The 21,621-nt window shown below is 39.9% G+C and overlaps 1 protein-coding gene across 1 annotated transcript; it reads right to left on the bottom strand.

The window, feature by feature from the left end:
* Positions 1-83: 83 nt before the first annotated feature.
* srd5a2a (steroid-5-alpha-reductase, alpha polypeptide 2a) lies at positions 84-17,981 on the bottom strand. The gene is made up of 6 exons (XM_080419595.1): positions 17,898-17,981; positions 16,716-17,017; positions 7,658-7,821; positions 4,527-4,628; positions 1,886-2,036; positions 84-1,045 (listed from the first exon to the last, which is right to left on the bottom strand). Exons 2-6 carry the CDS (start codon positions 16,994-16,996, stop codon positions 979-981), a joined length of 765 nt encoding a protein of 254 aa, XP_080275721.1. The 5' UTR covers positions 16,997-17,017; positions 17,898-17,981; the 3' UTR covers positions 84-978.
* Positions 17,982-21,621: the final 3,640 nt, after the last annotated feature.

The following is a 21,621-nucleotide window of genomic DNA, read 5'->3' as shown; positions in this document are numbered from 1 at the left end:
TGCTGTATTTCAAAAGCATTACTTTACCTTAGAGTTCTATAGTTTTTGATGGTACAGGTTATTACAATGATTTTAACTTGAAAGACATTGACTTTAAAGTTATATATATATATATATATATATATATATATATAATATATATAATATATATAATATTTATATAATATTTATTAAAACCTTCAAATACACATGCAGACCACTTTGGTGATATCCAGCCTGCTTGTTTCTGAAAGCCTAAAAAAATTGTAAAGGGTGCCTAGTTGAAGGCTTTAATAAATAACTGCTTTTTAAGATAAGATAAACCTTTATTGATTCAGCTGGGGAAATTCAGACGTCGTAGCAGCTGAGACAAATTGGAGCCGGTCAGTCACATTGTACTGCAACGGTTTGACTTGTTTGGGCTACTTTTTTCTTTAAATAAAAAAAATCGGTAATAGCAGAGAGATGTGAAACCGGGAAAGCATCTGTGTAACCACTTTAAACATTATGTTATACTTTGGCTATTCAAAAATAGCAGATCTACAAGCTCATAGCGTGTCACTTGAAGATCTGTTTTTTGTTATTATATAGTCCGATAGTCCTTGCATTCAATTCATAAACACATAAAATAGCACCAAACAGTTCAAAATCATCATTACACAAATACAGAGTCGGAAAAAAAACGTATCACAAAAAAAAAAAATTATATTGATATTTTTCGGCAGTATATCGATTATTTATCGCGGGAGAAAGTATCTCGATATATCGTGCCACCCCTACTATACAGTAGCGTTTTTGTATTCATGGTGTACTTCTGCTTTTTAGGGAACCCTGTTTTCTTCCACTGATGGCATTCCTTTCCTGTGAGGAGATGAGTCACTCATGATTGTCCCACCCGAGTACTAATGAAACCTAAGCTGCTTTCACACAAAGAATACTTTCATTAGAATAACAAGGGGTTTCAGCCACGCGATGCCCTGTATAGTGAGTGCAGTCTGCTCACAGGAGGAAAGGAACAACCGCTTTCCTGGACTTGGGATAATCCTCAAACTTGTGGTGGTAGTCCCTAGAGGAGAACAACACAGAGAGGGAGAGGAGAACACTGTTTAAAACCCTTTAAGACCGGGAACGCATCGGTGTGTCGTTTTTTAGATTTCTTTGGCTATTAAAAAAATAGCAGATCTACAAGCTCATAGCCATTGAACTTGTAGATCTGTTATTTTTGAAAAATCGTGAACATTTATGCACATCTTTGCATGTGCGTGTTTTTAAAGCGAACATTTGTAACTCAAATCTTTGCTTCCGGGGGATTCTACAAATGTCTTCTATCCTAACTGTTAAAAAAAAACGTATGTTGCTATATCAGTGGTTTTCAAACTTTTTCATTTCAAGGACCCCCAAAATGAATATGTATTTCGCCGCGGACCCCCATCTCAAAAATATTTTGTTCCAGGGACCCCCCAGAAGCAAAGATTTGAGTTAAAAACTTTCGCTTTAAAAATATTTATACAAAGCTGTGCACACATTTTCATGATTTTTCAAAAAATAGCAGATCTACAAGCTTGTATATCTGCTATTTTTGAATAGCCAAAGAAATAAAAAAATTACACACAGATGCATTCCCGGTCTTAATGGGTTAAAACAACCTTTACAGTTCATGTGAACATTTTTACAATTGAGCAAAGTAGAGCCTGCACTCCAGCTACATGGAAAATGTATTTTTCCAAAACATGACAACGTTTCGAGCCTCTAGGGATCTGCAGGTAAATATTGACTTGAAGAAGATCCCTAGAGGCTCGAAACGTCATGTTTTCTTTTCCATGTAGCTGGGCTACGGACGGGGGTGTGTGACTGTTGATAGATTGGAACCATCAGAGTGATTGTGATGAAGCAGGTAGAGGTTTACCTGTGATGGTGGTACGCTCGCGGTCCGATGGAGCAGATGGTGAAGAGGGCAAAGGAGAAGGTTGGTAAGGACCACGTAGCTATGGCATATCCAACCCACTCCACCATCTCCCCGAAGAAGTTGGCACCAGAAACGTACTCAAACATCCCCCCTGAGTCAAGAGGAAAAGTATGAATTATTTTGTACGCTTTGACGTGTGGATTATTTACTGTGTTGCTCTGGTCTCTTTATGGGGTTGTTTATTATCACTGTTGGAAAAGATACTCAAAAACAGTAATACATTACCTATTACTTGTTAAAAAAGTAATATTATTACTTGACATACTCCGTGCCAAAAGTAACTCATTACTTATTACTTTACTTTTTTTCTCGCCCCCAGTAATTGCATCCTTTCCCCCCAAAAGTCTTCATTTGCATTTTCAACATTAACAGTTTTTTTCCCCCTTTCAGCAGCCTACATTGTAAAATCCTCATTGTTGATTTAACTCCGAAAAGTGTACTGAACACATGACATGATGGGTCCATTTGGTTGTACTCTCATTTGAATTAAATGAACACTAAGACTTTTACTGTGTATGAATTCATAACTTACAGACTAAATGAAAACCACACCTGGGCTCAAACTGATAATGAGACACAATCTTTGAACAACTTCTGTTGTTTATTAAAGCAGATAAGCTCCAAACAAAGTGCCAGTCCATATGAGGAGGTGTGCCAGTGCATTTCAATGAAATCCAAAGATATTCAAAAACGAGTTTGTCCCAGTCAGTCACAAATAGCCCTACAATATTAACCTGAGTGAAGGTAATGAGTTTAATACAAAATAATGTGTTAACATATATATTATAGGCTTAAACATTATGTATGGCTGGATATTTAGTGCATCACTATACATCTGGTGTCCTATAACTTGACAAACAAAACATTGATCAGGCTTGACACATGTAAATAATCCACTGAGCATTACACATAACAAGCCTACAAGACGTGTAGTTTTTATAAAGTGCTTCAGTTCAACTACAATAATTTTGGAAAAGGCTCCCTCAGCAACACATGGTTTCTGACAGAATGTGGGAACCAAACATTTAGGCTATAACAAAATGACAATTCAAATAGCCTATTAATATTGTTAAAACAGTATACTGTATTTGACATTATATCCATTTGACCATTATATCAACAGACCAAAAACAACACGATCACGGAATGAAAATAAAGTCTAGACACTCAAGCCCACAGTACCACCAAGGCTTGGAAAATAGTAACTTGTTACTATTTTGGAAAATAGTAACTATTTTTTATTACTCAAAACTTGAAAGTAATTAGTTATATTACTAGTTACTGGAAAAAGATATTACTTTTTTTGTTAAGTTACTTTAGTTACTTTCCAACACTGTCTATTAAAAAAACAATGCAATAGGAGCCAAAATGAGACGCCACAATGCATTTTGACTTCTCAATGTAAAGTGAAACTGGATCAAGAGTGTGTGTGCTGCTTGGCACATGAGTGTACATTTCACATGTTTAGAATTACTTGACCTAGAAAAGCGTGAGAGACCCGGGGGGAAAACTGCAGTTTACACCCTGGCACATTCCCCAGGACAGGACAGTACCCAAGTCCCCCAGCTCAGAACAAAGCCACTAGGACAGTCCTTTGTGCCAGACAGTAACCAGGTCTGAACCCTAGGCTACCTGACAAACAGGCAGTGGTGGAAAGTAACTAAGTACATTTACTTAAGTAAAATGTTGAGGTATTTGTACTTTACTTGAGTATCTCCATTTCCAATACTTTTACTTCTACTCCACTACATCTCAGAGACAAATATTGTACTTTTACTCCACTACAATTATATGAAAACTTTAATTACTAGTTACTTTGCAGATATAAATTATTATATTATAAAACATACATTAACCACTTCAGCCCTATTTTATATATAGGCTATTTGAAAATAGCCGATCTACAAGCGCACAACGCGTCGCATCGCGACGCGTTGTGAGCTTGTAGATCTGCTATTTTCAAATATTTTAGTACTTTTACTTTTGGTACTTTAAGTATATTTTGATGCCAATACTTTTGTACTTTTACTCAAGTAAATTTTGTATTCTGCACTTTTACTTGTAACAGAGTATTTCTATATTGCAGTATTGGTACTTTTACTTAAGTAAAACATTTGAGTACTTTTTCCACCACTGCAAACAGGCCACATGTTCTGTTCTTGGAATACTGACTGATTGCTTGACTCTGGAATATTTACACACAGTACTGAGATGTAAACATGTATGTCTGTTGATTAGTAATAGATGGATGTACACATTTTAAATATTCATTCTGTTGATAGACTACATATTATATAGATAATGACTGTTGAAGACCGACTGACACTGTACTGATATCAGTCTCATATCCACTGTTGCATAGATGTATATTCATGCATATATTCACTGGTGATAGATTGTACATGTACACCTTTAGACAGAAGTTAAACCAAGTGCAGACGGCTAGGGTCAGACCCTAAGACTATTTATTGTATTTAATCTTATTCTTAGATCTTTACTCTCTCTTGTCCTGTACCTATCCTGTGTAAATAAAGGTTAATCTTATTTTGTCTCATCATCTTATGTCCATACATTCCTATACCTTGGGGAATCCTGTAGACAATCTCTCCAGGTTTCCTCAGCCTGCGAAGGATGTGGTCGCTGTGGATGTTGATGGCCATTCCCACCACAAACACCACCGCACCTGCAGCAACAAATGAGTTAGTGGTCAGATGGGTGCGCACGCTGCGTGCATCTTCAGAGCGTGCTTATGTTAATGATCAATCCATCGATTATGCTGTTGTCATTAAAATCTTAGTCTTTTAAACAAGTATCTCCTGGGGCCCACTTGGAATAGCCACTCCCACCAGAAACACTAGTCAATCTGCAGCATCAACAAATTAGTTAGTTTAATGCTTTTTCATTTCAGAGAAGGAGTTAACCTATCAGTGGACTGGGCCCAGCAGTATGAAAGACTGTGGACTGGAGTACTGCTGGGCAATATGGAAATAAATATCACCAAGACATTCTGAAATCCAAGCATTTTGTTTAGGTTTGGAAAATCACTCCAAATTGTCTGGTGATGCTTGTCACATAGCAACACAAAGTCAAACTAGAACTATTCATTTCAGCTGGCATGCTCAAGCATCTCTGACATCTGTAAATAATTGTATTTACAGAATGTTAAATTGACCACTTAAGCCCTATACTTTGCCATACAACGAAGAATAGCCAAAATAGCCTCTCAACTCATCGCAACACATGAGCTTGTAGATGTGCTATTTTTGCTGACTGTTGGCCCCAGAATAGGGACGCTGTTTAACTGCAATTTTAACCATATGTACTGCATATATTTCACACTGGTCATATTGATACATGACCTGTTTATCTGCTTCTTTATCTCCTTTCTTGAAACTGAAAGTTTGTACGACAAAGAATTTCACCCATTATTTTAATAATAGATAATAATATTTATATACAGTTTTATGAACCCAAGGACGCTTTACATCAAAACAATGAACAGCCAACAACCAAACAAAACAACAAAGCACTAATTGCCATAAGCCTGAGAGAATAGGTGTGTTACACGTGTAAACCTGTGATGTGACAAAGTTGAGTTGAGGTGAGCTAGGATTCATGTGGTTAACAGGAAACAGGTTACTTGTGTGCTGCAGTTAGCAGGATGCTGATGATGCCTCGCATTCATCAGGACGCAGACATGGAGGCGTTACTGTGATATATCTGCAGTGGTGGAAAAAAGTACTCAAATGTTTTACTTAAGTAGGCTACTAAAAGTATCAATACTGCAATGTGGAAATACTCTGTTACAAGTAAAAATTGACTTGAGTAAAAGTGCAAAAGTATTGGCATCAAAATGTGCTTAAAGTACCAAAAGTAGAACGTACTCATTATGCAGAATGGCCCATTTCACGTTTAATTTAAATGTTTAAGAATATTTTCAAAATACCAGATCTAAAAGCTCACTAGCCAAAGTATGTAGGGTTGCAGTAGTTAATGTATGTTTTGTAATAATACTCAAAATCTGAAGTAACTGGTAACTAAAGTTTTCAAATAATTGTAGTGGAGTACAATAGTTGTCTCTGAGATGTAGTGGAGTAGAAGTAAAAGTATTGAAAATTGGAAATACTCCACTAAAGTAAAAAATACCTCAAAATCTTATTTTATAGGTACATAATAAATGTACTAAGTTACTTTACATCACTGGATATCTGTGTGATGTATCAGTGAGACAAGAGGTTTCCAGGTCAGTGTGTGGTAGGACAACTCAGACTATCTTCAGCATTCTGATCTAACATTCTCATGAACGTGATGCAGATCTTATCCATTCTGACAGTAACAGACTTATCCCTCGTCTCCATCTAGCGTTTATCAACAGAAACCAAGCAGTGTTGCAAAGCAGACCGACTCTTTCTGCTGAAAACATTTTTGTAATCATGTTATGGTAAATGGTGCATTTATATTGCGACGCATTGTGAGCTTGTGAGCATCTGTTATTTTCAAACATTTGATTACTTTTACCTTCGGTACTTTAAGTGCATTGTGATACCAATACTTTTGTACTTTTACACAAGTAAAGGCCTTTGCAGACAGGGTGCGATTAGTCAATCAGTTTTTACCGCATGCGAAAAGACGCACGAATCGAACTGGGTTCGATTGGAAAAAAACGCATCGCATCGCCGCACGGTAAATTCGGAGCCGGTGTGCATGATGTCATTGAGAACCATGTGTTCATTTAAAAAATGATATTGTCCGTTTTTTCCGTGCGAAAAATCGCACCCTGACAGCAAAGGCCTTAAATGTTGAATTCCGGACTTTTACTTGTAAAAGAGTATTTTTTACATTGCAGTAGTGATACTTTTACTTAAAACATGTGAGTATTTTTTCCACCACTGACCTTTATCCAAAGTCCTACAATGTGCATTACATTCACAAACACACATTCACACACACCGACAGCAGAGGAAACCAATGCAAGGCAGCAACCTGCTCATCGGGAGCAGTTAGGGGTTCAGTGTCTTGCTCAAGGACACTTCGACACTAACTCCGTTTGCTGCTCTATACCTCCCGAGCTACTGCCGCCCCGTCTTGGACTTGACCTTTATCTGTTTGACCAGTAGTACATGTATGTACAGATTCACTCTCATAAGCATTCTGATAATACTTGTTGTGACATCATGGTCACTGATTTATCAGGACACTACGAGATGCATCTGTTGTTTAGTTTTGTTATGTAATCATTCTTATTCTATACTGTTACTTTCTGTTCTTTCTCTATATCTGTTGAGTCATGTCCCCTGTACTGTATTCTGTATGTGTTTAATAACCTTCATAACCACTGTATTGGGACCAAACAGTGGGTCGCGGATCCTTTTCTGTGGGTCGCGAGTGACTGAATAGCCCTTTATTTTGTCATTCATTATTATTTCATACTAAAGATATATAAGAAATTAAGAAATTCACACATTTTCATGAGTCGAAAACAAATACAAACTTTTTTCAAAAATAATAAATAAAGAAATTCCCTACATTAGAAAACAAATGTTTAAGAAATAATGAAAATAACAGACCTACAAGCACTGCGTTGCAAGCTTGCAGATCTGCTATTTTCACTATTTGTTTGGTTCCCCGGGGAAACTTCTGATTTCTCTTTTGGGTCTTGCTCTTGAGCTAAAAGAGTTCGGGAACAAAGTGATGTACGATAGACCCACTCACCAGCGGTCAGACGTGTGTAGGTCATCCAGGAGTGTTGGTAGTGGACACAGTGCAGCAGGTAGTGACTCTGTAGGAAGGCGTTGACGGAGCAGAATACGATGGAAGACACCACGATGTGCAGCGGCGTGGGGCGTCCCCTGGTCAGCAGGCCGTACACGAACGTCCTGGACAAACACACAGTTTACGCATGAGCTTCAGTTCAACAAAACGCATGGCATGCATATTATCCACAGCAGTGGTTCTCAAACTTTTTCGTGCCAAGGACCCCCAAATTGACACTTATTAGCCTGCGGACCCCCATTTGAAAAGATAAGCCAGGGACCCCCATAAGAGAAGATTTTTACGGCTCTCTAGTGGTGATCCTCAACCATTTTCATTTCAAGGACCCCCAGTTTGACATGCATTAGGCTACGGACCCCAATTTAGTGGCATTTATATCTCTGGGACCCCAATTCATATTGTAAAATCAATGTTAATTTAACTCTGAGAGTGTACAAATGGAACCAAATGGACCCGTTAGGGTCCATTTGGTTCCATTTGTACACTCTCAGAGTTACAGACCCATACAGACCCATAAGGGTCTGTAAAAGGGTGGTTCCATTTGTACACTCTCAGAGTTACAGACCCATAAGGGTCCCTTTGGTTCCTATAAATCATTTAGCTGGGGACCCCCTGGAACTCCCTCAAGTACCCCTGGGGGTCCCCGGACCCCACTTTGAGAACCATTGATCCACAGAACATTTCAACAAGGTGCAGCATTTAAAAAAAGAGGGAAAAAAAACTGGTGACGAAGAAAAGGAAGAAATCCGCACACTGTTTTAAATGCTCCCCAAAATCGTGAATTTATCAGAATTACCTTTTTGACCCAAAGGTCAGGTACCTGACGAAGACCTTTTGGAGGACCAGAGAGCTGTATATCGTTGTTGTCGGGCAGAAACCTCTTATCTCTATATTCTAACTTTTTGTGTTTTTTTCATAGATTAACGACCTACTCGATCATACTCCAGCGTCACACAAAAGTAGCAGATCTACAAGGTCGGAACGCGGTGTGAAGCGACACGTTTTGAGCTTGTCGATCTGCTACTTTTGAATTTGAATCCTGAAAAGTAAAATTTTTGGACATGGGAGGTTTCCATACGAATAGCACAAGAGCAATGTAGGTTAAGCAAAAGGTGTGAAAGTGATGTAAAGTGGGTTAGTGCCTCTTCTCTCTGCCACCTGTTTCCTGTCTTTACACGCTCAGCTTCCTGCAACGGTGGGTGAAGACGAGTACTCGGATTTTTGCCTTGAATAAAAAAAGCAACACTTGTGAACGTACAAAAGTATTGGCGTCGAAATATAGGCTACTTAATCCATTAAGACCGGGAACTCTCATTTTTAGATTTGAGATAAAAAAGCATTATTTTATACTTTTGCCTTTCAACATTTTTTGAAATATCTTGAACATTTTGTGCAAATATTTGAATATATATTTTTGAAGGGAACATTTTTAACTCAAATCTTTGCTTCTGCGGGGGTCCCTATTGCAACATATTTTGAGATGGGGGTCCGCGGCCTAATTTTCAGTGGTCCTTGACATGAAAAAGTTTGAGCACCACTGTTGAGCAACGTAAGTGTTTCAGAAAACTGATTTAGAAGACATTTTGTATCTCCAGAAGCAAAGATTTGAGTTAAAAATGTTCGCTTTAAAAATATGCACATATTCAAAGATTTGCACACATTTTTTAATAAACAAAAAAAATAGCAGATCTACAAGCTCATAGCGCTATGAGCTTGTAGATCTGCTATTTTTGAATAGCCCAAAGAAATCTTAAAATGACACAGATGCATTCCCTTACCGGTCTTCATAGGTTAAAGTACCAAAAGTGAACCTGCTGTACTATTCATGCAGTGGCTAAGTTTTTCAAAACATAGCCAATCTGCTATTTTTTAAAAGTATATAAGAAATATATAGGGCTTAATCTTTTGTAATAATAACCTACATCTACAAAGTAATTGTAACTAAAGTATTCAAATAATTGCAGTGGAGTAAAACAAAAAATAATTTCCTCTGAGATGTAGTGGAGTAAAAGTATGAGTATGAACAAGAAATGGAAATACACAAGTCGAGTGCAAACTTAAAGCTGCACTACGTAACTTTCCCTTTTCTACCCAGGATTTGAACTCTTGTTTCCTGAGCAAGTGCTGATATGTTTACCATTGAGCTAATAGAGCCTGCCCGCTTGCTCAGGGGATAAATTGAATCTTGACCATCAGGTTACAATTCGTGTCAGATCCTGTGTCTAGGTGAGACATTTAGACCTTTGACACGATCTAAATGTCTCAATAGAAGAGCAGGGAGACGAAATACAACCACCCCAATTGTATAAGTTTATTGTACTAGACCATACCCGTGGGGGGGTTATGCGCACATGATCTGGCAACCCGGGAGCCAGCATACAGAAAAACGCTAATAAAAAGAGATTTCGGAAAACGGGCTTTGCTGTTAGGTGCACATGGTAAGGGTCAATGGCTGTGTGCAAATTCAGGTCAATTGCTCCAGCCACTGAGGAGAACCGAACCGGGCAGAAGAGTTTTGGCCTCACCACCACGAAACCATGCACCCACGCACTACAGAGGTTTGTCAAATTATAGGGGGATAATACTCTACCATACAGATTGGACAAAATTACATTTTATTCATTAAAAAAAAAAGTTACATAGTGCCTCTTTAAGCATTGTGCTTGAGTACATGTACTCAGTTACTTTCCACCCATGGTTTCCTGTAGCAGGAAACTGAGCGACACTCTGTTATCTAAAGTAGAAATATTGCATCACAGTTGCACGCTGCTGCCAACCAGATGTCATTTACCCCCATGTCTGTCCAGACACATATCATTTAGTATACAGCCTGTAGTCAGTAAAGGCTTTGAAGGAATATTAATGAACATGTTTTGTGAGGTCACAGTGACCTTTGACCTTGACCACCTATACACTTCAAATTCTCTCCTGGAACCCTGAATTGAATACAAGGCTGAACATGACCAGAAACCGACACCAGAGAGAAACAACTTCCCCAAACATGACCTCGTATTATGTTACCTCAAGCAAATTAGCTCAAACAAAGGTGTTGAACAGGTTTTAATTATGGGATTTATATGTACTGTAGGTCCTAAAGTACATAATATGTCTCCTGCAGTTTTCAAATAAATGTAGTGGAGTTAAAGTACAATATTTGCCTCTGAGATGTAGTGGAGTACCTCAAAATTATACTTTAGTTACTTTAAATACATTATATCTTGACCTGATGGTCAAGATATAATTTATCCCCTGAGCAAGCAGACCAGTGTAATGGTAAACATTTCAGGACTTGCTCAGGAATAGAGGAAAGTTGCATAGTGCAGCTTTAATTAAAGCACTGTCTGGGAACTATAATTTAAAGCCTACAGTACATGCATTAGTGCTCATTGTGTGTGGCTCAAACTGGGTGTGTATAGCACACACATGGGTGTGTTACTCCACAACCCACATTTGGACATAGATAAATTACAGGTATTAAAGCAACTCCCACCTTTTGAAGCCACCTGTTGACACTTTGAGTCTCCATCAAGTTATTGGCTCAGGAATGTGATAAAAAACTAAAAAATCTCCATGGGGTGTGTAATCGATAGAAAAAAAGGCATTTTGGGGGTGAACTATCCCTTTAAGTTTAAGTTTTACAGTGTACATCTGGGTCAGTTTGGGTCACGCATTTCCATGCATGCTGCGTTGAACTCCAGGGAGATTATATCAAAGTCTCGCAAATACCATTCATAATGTCATTCCACATTCCTGCAGTCCCTGTGGGTGTGTGTGTGTGTGTGTGTGTGTGTGTGTGTGTGTGTGTGTGTGTGTGTGTGTGTGTGTGTGTATGCACGTGCGTGCGTTTGCCTAGACATATAGAGGGGAGATTGGCAGACGTGTGTGTGGGAGAGAGATAAGCTGCTACTGTAATATAAGACCTGTTACAGTACGTTACGGAAAATCAAGGCGCCTGTCACTATTTGAGGAAATACGGTATGTCTGTAAAGGCCATATGGCCTTATACGTATACATATATAAATATATTTCATGTTTTCACTGGACCCTTGTAATTACACCATGGATGAGTAGGGGTCCGCGGACCCCTATTCAAAATATATATATATACAGTATATATAGAAATAATGATCCACATGGTACTACGGTCAACACCACCCATGACAAATATCGGGGAATCTACAAGCTCACAGTGCGAGCTTGTTTATCTGTTTTAAAATAAATCTTGAAAGAACTACTGGTTTTCGAATGTACTCATCAGGCCTTAATGGGTTGATTACTGGGAAAAGATTCATCCCTCCCTAGTTTCCAAACTCATTATGGGCGTGTGGGGAAGTAACCTTGTGTCAATGTTTAACAGGCTACAGCATAAACCTGACATTCCAAAGACATGTACTCATGGAACCACGTCCTCCGTGCTCCTGTAGTCCTCAGCCAGCCGTGGTTAAGACAACATAATCAGAGTGGTACATAAAGCATAATCCCTGTTTGGGAGGGGTGAGATGGAGCTCTTTCTGTCATAGTCTTGTTGCCTGCAGTCTGTCCCCTCACCAGCCTATCATCTACCCCCTCAGTCTATCACATACATGGGCAACTGGCGGCCCGGGGGCCACATGCGGCCCCCACCTTCACTCAATATAATATTGGATTACTGATATATTATTGATTTCAGCTGTTACAATTCCAAACATGCAAACATGACCCGCTTTAATTACTTCAGTCTATACTAGTAGCTTAATGACTAGTATTACATTTTTTATGTATTTTTTATGTCCACTGTATTTGTATTTAAGTTCATAAAGTTAACATAAATATAACTAAATGCATTTGAAATTAAATCAAAATGTTACTTTTCAGGATTCCAATTAAAAAATACCATTAAACCATTAAACAGGAAGTGGACGGAGGCGGAAATCTTCGGATGATTTCCGGATCCGGGTGAGTGGAAAGTGAACCTGATCACTCAGGTGAAAGAGAACAGCATGACATTAAACTGACATGATACTGGAATTGATACTGACCATGATACTGACCATAACACCCGGAATTCGAACCCGGGTCTCACACGTGGAAAGCCAGCATATTAACCACTGAGCCAAAGGGATATCCTTATCGCTCGGGGGAGATATTAGACTTTCAGGCCATCAGGCTGAGGTTGTGAACCACTCATGACCATGATACTGTAATGTACTGACCATACTGACATGACACTGACATGATACTGAAATGATACTGGACATGATACTAACCATGATACTGTTTTTGTTCGGTAGAAGAGGGGGAGGGATGCTGGTGGAAGCCGGGTGTGGATTGCCTCTGTGGCGGACAGTGGTGCACAGCGAGACAATCAGCTCGGAGGAGCTGCTCTGCTCTTTATGTACAGTCGTGATTGGACAGCTGATAAAAAGCAGTCCACGTCATAAACACATTTCTCTAAAAGTTTAACTAGTGTAAACTTTTAAAAGTGCTCTGCTCGGCCAGAAAAAAAACACTCTTATCACCGCATTCATCACGCACATTCTTGCCATATTTTCGTCATTTCGCATAGGGTGTATTGTAAAGATAAAGGCTGTTCCTTTTTTTTTAAAGGCACCTATTTTGCACATAGTCTCAGGTCAAGAAAATAGACTGTAAAGAAAACAATTAAATGCTACAAAGTACAGTAATAGGACACTAGATAAACATCAAACCTAGCATCAAAACAAAAGAACAAACTTAGCATAAAACGACCAGCAAACAGCATACATCTATCTAAACAACATACATGACTATGAATATCTACTCATTAGAGGTAGGTATATATTTATTATTTTTGATTAATAACCAGATCCTTCTATTTTGGATCATGGGCCTCTGGTTTTGTCATTTCTATCTTTTATCTTGTTTGATGTACCAACTGAATTACCCCCCAGGTATTTATAAGGTAATGAGCCAGCATTTGTAGCCAACAACATGAGGACCTGAAGGGTGTGTACTGTCTGTCTTATCATAAATATGTCAAAGCAAATAAAATAATTGTCCGGTTTCTTTGTTTGTGCTGCATAATGAGACAATGCCCAGAGCCACAGTAGAGCATTTTCTACAGCAGAAACTCACGGAATCCTGCACTGTAATAAAGACAAGCTATGTCCACCATTGTCTCCGCCAGGCCGAAAGGCATGGCGGAGACTATGTTTTGCACACCTGTCTGTCCGTCCATCCGTCCGTCTGTGTGTCTGTCTGTGTGTCCGTCTGTGAACAGCTAATTGGCTTGATTGCAGCAAAACTGTGCACACACACTCCCAGGATGCTAGAGCAGAACCTCTGCCCCAAATGTTTCACATGAGCCTGTTGTAGCGCCACCAGGAGGCCGATTTTTGCAAAACATTTTTTTTTACAGTATTCCTACAGATTTTGTGCAAACATCACGCACATTAGTACACAGTATCTCTATAGGCATTAAACGAAACGGGTCTTTCCGATTTCTCATATTCCATCCTGATTGGCTAAGAATGGCTTCCAAAGTTTGTAAGAGTGCTCCGTTTTGAACAAAATGCCTCAAATCATGATCACAGCGTGCAATTTCTGTGAAATTTTGCACGCACATTTCCACTAGGCCGAGGAAGAAATGCCACTTGAACATTTTCAAATCAGCCTCATGGTGGCGCTATCACAGGCCGACTGATTCGTGGTTTTACCTATAACTGCACCGATCTGTGTAAAACTTTGTATGTGCACTCCATAGAGGCCAAGGAAAAACCTTTGCCCTGCATTTTCACATCTGCCTTTTATAGCAACACCAGGAGGCTGCCTTATGTAAAAAAAAAAAGGATATTACTCCTTCAGATTTTATCCACATTTCACGCAAATCGGTATACATGATCTCTATAGTCATGTGATCAAGATAAACCTGTTACATTTTTCATATTCCATCCTGATTGGCTAAGAATGACATCTAAAGTTTGCAGGAGAGCAAAATGCCGCAAATCATGCATCCTTTGCACACACATTCGCAGTACGTTGAGGAACAAATGCCACCCTTTCAACATTGCCCTATTATAGTGCCACCAGGAGGCCGATTTTTGTAAAACAATTTGTTTTATATTACTACTACAAATGTTGTCCAAACATCACGCAAATTGGTACACAGTCAAGTCAAGTCAAGTCATCAAGACGGATCCGTCCGATGCGTCCGATTTTTCACATTCCAGCCTGATTGGCGAATTAGTATGTATCGTCCTCCAAAGTGCAGCAAAGCCTTATTTCTAGAAATATCAGAACTTGTATCTATCTGTTCTGCGTGTTTATTAATGTATATGTTACAGGGAAATTGGAGAACCAGGGAAATTGGAGAAGGAGCACTCGTTTTCACCGCCCCCCAAGCAATTATGTAGAAACAAATCATTAATTTGGGATGAATGAACCCCATTCTTTATAGCCAAAGAAAATCTAAAAATTACACACAGATGCGTTCCCGGTCTTAAAGAGTTAATAACGACAGAAGAGAACCTCCTAATGCTGTGTTCACATGGGCAGATAAAAAGATACAAAGATACAAAGATACAAAGATACACAGCATATTTGTCCCTCTGTGGATTTGTATCTGTGTTGCTCAACAAGGTCTTTGACGTCATCAACGTCATCGGAGCTACAGTTTGTAGTCTTGTATCTTTGTATCTGGAAGTTGAACCCAGCTCAACTTCAATTTGTAGCTTATTGTATCTTTGTATCTTGTGTAACATCTACAAACGTCAGGTGTTGCTTTGTATCTTGCTTTCGCTGGAAAAAGGAATGGTAGCCTGTATCTTTGTTTCTGCCCCTGTGTGAACGCACCATAACCCTTGCAGCGTCTATCCATCAAGCCAGTCGTTTTCTTTGTTCTTTTTTTATTTAGAGTAGCCAATTATTTGTTTACCCCTTTTTCTCCCCAATTTAGTCGTTATGCCAATTAATTCCTCCACACACACATCTCTGTGTTGTCACTGCTGTCGTATCCTACTGACTCACCTGCCAGTGAGGAGCCCCCACCGGGAGGACGTAGAGCCTTCGTCCTACTCCTCCCGCCCAACATAACACTCCCCGCTGACAGGTGCCGCCCAAGCCTGAAGGAGTATACGTGCAATGACCGATATCATCTTCCCCGCCCGGCTTCCCCTCCCCCGAACACAAGCCAACTGTGTTCATGTAGCTCGAGACCACAGTGGATTCGAACCCTCAACCTCCGTGGTGGTGGGCAGTGACTTTACCACTGCGCCACCCGAGCGACTAAGCCAGTCGTGTTCAATGTTGGGTCCAGGAACACCAGGGTTCTTCTATGAGGGGGTTCCAGGGGGTCCCAGGCCAAATGAGGAACACTTTAATTCAAATGGGGGTCTGTGGCCTTGATACGTATCAATTCGGGGGTCCATGACGTAAAAATAGCCGATCTACAGATGTATTATTGTAGATCGAAGAGAAGGCGAAGAGATTTGATGTAGAGTAGACGGGGAGAAAAAGCGGTCCCAAGTACAGAGCGGCGGCAGTGGCTCAGGGGTAGAGTGGCCGGGTAGAGTGAACTGGAAACCGCAAGGCTCCCAGTTCGATCCCGGGCTGGGGCGCTCCCCCAGAGTTAGTGTCGAAGTGTCCTTGAGCAAGACGCTGAACCCCTAATTGCTCCCGATGAGCAGGTTGGTGCCTTGCATGGTTTCCTCCGCCATCGGTGTGTGAATGGGTGAATGGCACAATCATTGTGAAGCGTTTTGGATAAAAGCGCTATATAAATGCACCATTTACCATTTACAGAGCCAACTCAGGTCTAGTTTACGAAGTCTTAATCTCTCAAAATGATTCTGCTAACAGCAGAATCTGTCAGCGCCACTGCCAACATGTAGTGTTGTTGTTAGTTAGAATACACACAGAAGCACCCGGGAGGAAGTGGACTAAGAAAGGGGAGGAGCCAAACCAGGTTCCTGTTTTTTTTTTTTTTTACCGAAGCCTAGACTAGAGGGTTTAAGTGGTTAAAACCACTTATAGAAGCACTGACCTTTGGACGTAGTGCAGGCAGAAGGTCCAGAGCAGGATGTGTCTCCCCAGGCCAGGCTGTGTGTCCGTGGTGAGGAGAAGGAGTGCCGGCACCAGAACGCAGGGCGCCTCCTGGATGACCCAGGCCAGTTTAGCGGGGAAGGTGACTCCCGGAGGCCGGCCGGGGGCGTCCACATAGCGCCCGTAAGGGGTGTGACCCCTGGTCTGCTTCAGAAGGTAGGCCAGCGCGCACACGATGAAGCTCCAGCTCAGGTAGTGAACGACACCGACCCTGCACTCCATTCTCCTTCTCCTTAAAAGGTGCTGTATAAGCAAGTGGAGGAAAAAGTACTCAAATGTTTTACTTAAGTAAAAGTATCGATGCTGCAATGTGGAAGTGCTCTGTTACAAGTGAAAGTCCGGAATTTTACATTTACTTGAGTAAAACTACAAAAGTATTGGTATCCAAATGTACTTAAAGTACCAAAAGTAAAAGTACAAAAATGTTTGAAAATAGCCGATCTACAATCTCACAACGTGACGCGATGTGACGCGTTGTGAGCCTGTAGATCTGCTATTTTTCAAATAGGGCTAAAGTGGTTAATGTTTGTTTTATAATGTAATCATTTATATCTGCAAAGTAACTAGTAACTAAAGTTTTCAAATAATTGTAGTGGAGTAAAAAGTCCAATATTTGCCTCTGAGATGTAGTGGAGTAGAAGTAAAATATTTGAACATTTTGAATATACTCCAGTAAAGTAATAAGTAATAAAGTATAAATACCTAAAAATTTTACTTGTAGTACAGTACTTGAGTAAATGTACTTAGTAACTTTACACCACTGGCTGTAAGTGATATGTTTTGTTGTTGAAATAAGTGTCCAATAGCTCTATATTCTAGTAGTAATCATTGCTACAGAGAGTGTTTGTTCAGTAACAGGGGTCTCCCCAAGCAGGAGAGAGAGAACTCATAAACGATGCAGGTTATTTCTTTAAAATTTAGAGTAGCCAATTATTTTTACCCCAATTTAGTCGTTATGCCAATTAATTCCTCCTCACACACATTTATGTGTTGTCACTGCTGTCCTACTGACTCACCTGCCAGTGAGTCAGTAGGACTGCCATCAGAATATAGTTTAAACTTTTCAACAAGAATAATTTTGTTTTAACCCCCCCCCCCCCACACACACAAAAAAAGCACTTACAGCCCCTTTAATTGACACCTTGGCTTCTCCTTCATTCACGTATTGCTTCTTGCTTCCTTCTTGGTCCCATAAGCTGCAAAGACATGTGCCATTGTGTGTGTGTGTGTGTGTGTGTGTGTGTGTGTGTGTGTGTGTGTGTGTGTGTGTGTGGGAGGGTACAGTATTTACACTATTCAAGGAGGAGAGAGAGAGAGAGAGAATGGTGTGTGTGAATGAGAGTAGCTCTCCAGCACCTCCTTGTGAGAGATATTATGGTCAGTGGTGGAAAAAGTACTCTCATTTTTTACTTAAGTAAAAGTACCGTAGAAATACTCTTTTACAAGTAAAAGTCCGGAATTCAAAATGTACTTACTATACCAATAATGTAAGTATTGGTATAAAAATGTACTTAACATACCAAAAGTAGAAAAGTAGAAGTACTCACTGGATGTTTTGTAACAATAATCATAATCTACAAAGTAACTAGTAACTAACGTTTTCAAATAATTGTAGTGGAGTAAAAGTACAATATTTGCCTCAGAGATGTAGTGGAGTAGAAGTAAAAGTACAGAAAATTGGAAATACTCCAGTTAAGTAAAGATTCCTCAAAAGTGTACTTATAAGTACAGTGCTAGAGTAAATGTACTTAGTTACTTTACACCACTGTATATGGTAAAGTTCTATCAGGTGACCACATAGGACATTTCTGCTGGCTGCAATGGAATGCATAATTATGGAGGAACCCCCTGTGTTGTGGACACCCTTCAATGGAAACTTTATTAGTTCCATTCAACTGTTTCAGCATCACAAACATAATACCCTGCTGTGATTCCTGGGCAACTTAAATGCAGTGTTGCCATGTCTGCTTATTATAAGCGACTTTGGGCTTGTTTTTCTGTTAAGTCACTTGTAAATATTGGTAGCTGCGTGTTGCGCTTTGTTGGGCTCGTTTGTAAAGTTAACTTTGCTTATTTGGGCTTGCTTCCTAATGTTGTGTAAACCAGTGGTTCTCAAACATTTTCATGTCAAGGACCAGCGGTGGACAGTAACGGAGTAAATGTACTTGAGTACTGTACTTGAGTACAGATTCTGAGGATCTGTACTTTACTTGAGTATAAGATTTTTTTTGATACTTATTACTCTTAGTTGAGTACATTTCCAAGACAAATATTTTACTTTTACTCGAGTATATTTCTAGGAAGGCTGTAAAGTACTGAGTACTTTTAAGCCCACTCCACATCCAGTCCTGCAACATGCAACTACTTGCAACCATTACCCCCAATGGCAGTTGCAAGGAGTTGCATTGGTGCGGTTGACCTTAAAACGGTTTTGTTGCAAGGAGTTGCGACCACAGTTGCATTGGTGCGGTTTGGCCTTTAGGTTGGCTGTTTTTTTTTCTTCCCTAAAATGCAGTTGGCCAAACTTCTGCTCTCACACTAGCCATGTTTTTGGCTTCCCCCTCCGCTCGCCTTTTTGTTACATCTTGTATGGGTGTATAGGAGTAAAAGTATTTAGTTCATTTAGGTCATATCTATGTTTTTATAGGTGTATCTGCAGGCTTTGCATAACGTAGTGGTTCTACAAGCAAGCACATCAGTGCATGCAGTGCAGGTGGTTTCAGAGAGTTACTTCTCTGAAACAAGAGTTACAAGGTCAAACTTCTCCAAAGTGAGTGATACCCACAGCCACAATATTAGAACAAAGACGGGAAATTTTCGTTCTACTATAACGTCGCCTTGCTAATCTAATGGCCTATGTCATTTTTTTGTTTTTCAGGAAAAAAATAAACTGATCCAAAACAAAACTATATATTTCTTAATCATTTCACCCAAAATGTTTATAACAAATTATGACTATTAAAATAAAAATAACACTGTCTGTCAGTTATAACATAAGAGATTTAAATAGGTTTAAATAGGATTAAATCTGACTTTCTGAAATAAAAAAAATGGCCTAAATCAGTAAATAATTCACAAAACCATGTGAGTTAGGCTAAAAAAAATCGCCTATTTTGGCCTAAGTCACACTAGGGAGTTAGGCCATTATATTAAAATGGGAGGGAACGGCATGATCCTTTTCAATTAGAAGATAGGCAATTTTACCAGAGGTGGCCAGTGTCATGAGGAGCTGACTTACAGTATAGGCAAAAATATCACTTTCCTCAAAAAAACTGACTTAGGCCATTAGTTTAGCAAGGTAACGATAATGTACTTGAGCCAGCATGCTCTACCAGTTTCATTACCCATGAAGTAGCTGTCCTCAGGTTCCATCCTTGCTTCCTCTAATATTTAAAATAAATATCGTCTCTGTCGGGTGGAAACCTCATGTCCAAAAACTGTGACTTTTCAGGATTGAAATTCAAAAATGGCAAAAGTAGCAGATCTACAAGCTCAAGCGTGCGGATCTGCTACTTTTGATGCTTTTGTGTGACGCTGCAGCATGTTCAAGTCGGGCGTTAAGTTACGAAAAAACACTAAAAGTTTAAGATACTGTATGGAGATAAGAGGTTTCTGCCCCTCAGCAACTATATCGTTTTTGGAGCTCCATAAAGTCTATTACCCAGCGATCCCTCTGTTCCCTGCTTCCTGACTCACCTCTAGGTTTTGGTTCTCCTGTTCCACAAAATGTGATGATGTTACTTTAGGTAGAGAGGAGCTTAATATGGCTCTCCTGGGGAGATAGCTCAGCAAGGTTCTATGGGAGGGTAGGTGCTATGGGAGTCACTGCACAGTGAGAGGTGAATTCAAGCATAGCCGCAACACCCACCCACAGTATTTTAGGCCCTAAATGTGCATGCATGCTTTCACGCACACACGCACGCACGCACGCACGCACGCACGCACTCACGCACACACACACACACACACACACACACACACACACACACACACACACACACACACACACACACACACACACACACACACACACCTGACCTTTACCTCTCCACTACATGCATATAATCTTAACTCTTACCTTTTGTCTAAACCCAAATCCCACTCCTATAATCCTAAAACAGCCCATCAATCGTCTTTCAATCAATTTTTAAGTACAATAGCCCTCTCTCTCTCTCTCTCTCTCTCTCTCTCTCTCTCTCTCTCTCTCTCTCTCTCTCTCTATTACACACACACACACACACACACACACACACACACACACACACACACACACACACACACACACACACACACACACACACACACACACACACACACACACACGAGGTGCACCATCTGGTTCTCGTTGGACGGTATAAAAGGAGCTAGCGTGGCACGATAAACAGCTAAACAGCTTTAGCCGCTGGTTGCCCTCATGTGCTGATGTCATACATAGCAGGCTCTTTGAAGAGCGTCCATATACCGAAGTTAAAGGTTATTATTACAACCTTATCGTTGTCAACTATGCCTGCTGTTTTCCATTTGTTCATTGATTAGTTGTGGTTCATAAAATGTGCTTTGTGTCTTTTCTTGTCTGTTTTAGCAAGGTTTTTTTTCCAGCTTGAATAGCTGTTGTTTGACAAACATTATAGGGGGCGGGGACAAACGGCGCACCCTTTTCTATTTCCCTCCCTGCACAGAGATTAATTAATTTCATGTAACTATACTTTTTTATGAACAAGAGACAGACACTTGTCCTCTCCCATTACCCGCAGTCCGTTTTAATTTTAGTGAAACAGGTCGAACGCAATCGGTAAGTAAAGTGACGTTGCGCTACTCTCCGCACACGGCCGCCAGTCGGGACGAAT

Source organism: Gymnoscopelus braueri (assembly GCF_963280865.1).
Source record: "Gymnoscopelus braueri genome assembly, chromosome: 2".
NCBI lineage: Eukaryota > Metazoa > Chordata > Actinopteri > Myctophiformes > Myctophidae > Gymnoscopelus > Gymnoscopelus braueri.
The sequence above is the reverse complement of the archived record's forward strand: the minus strand, read 5'-3'. Positions and strand labels throughout refer to the sequence as shown.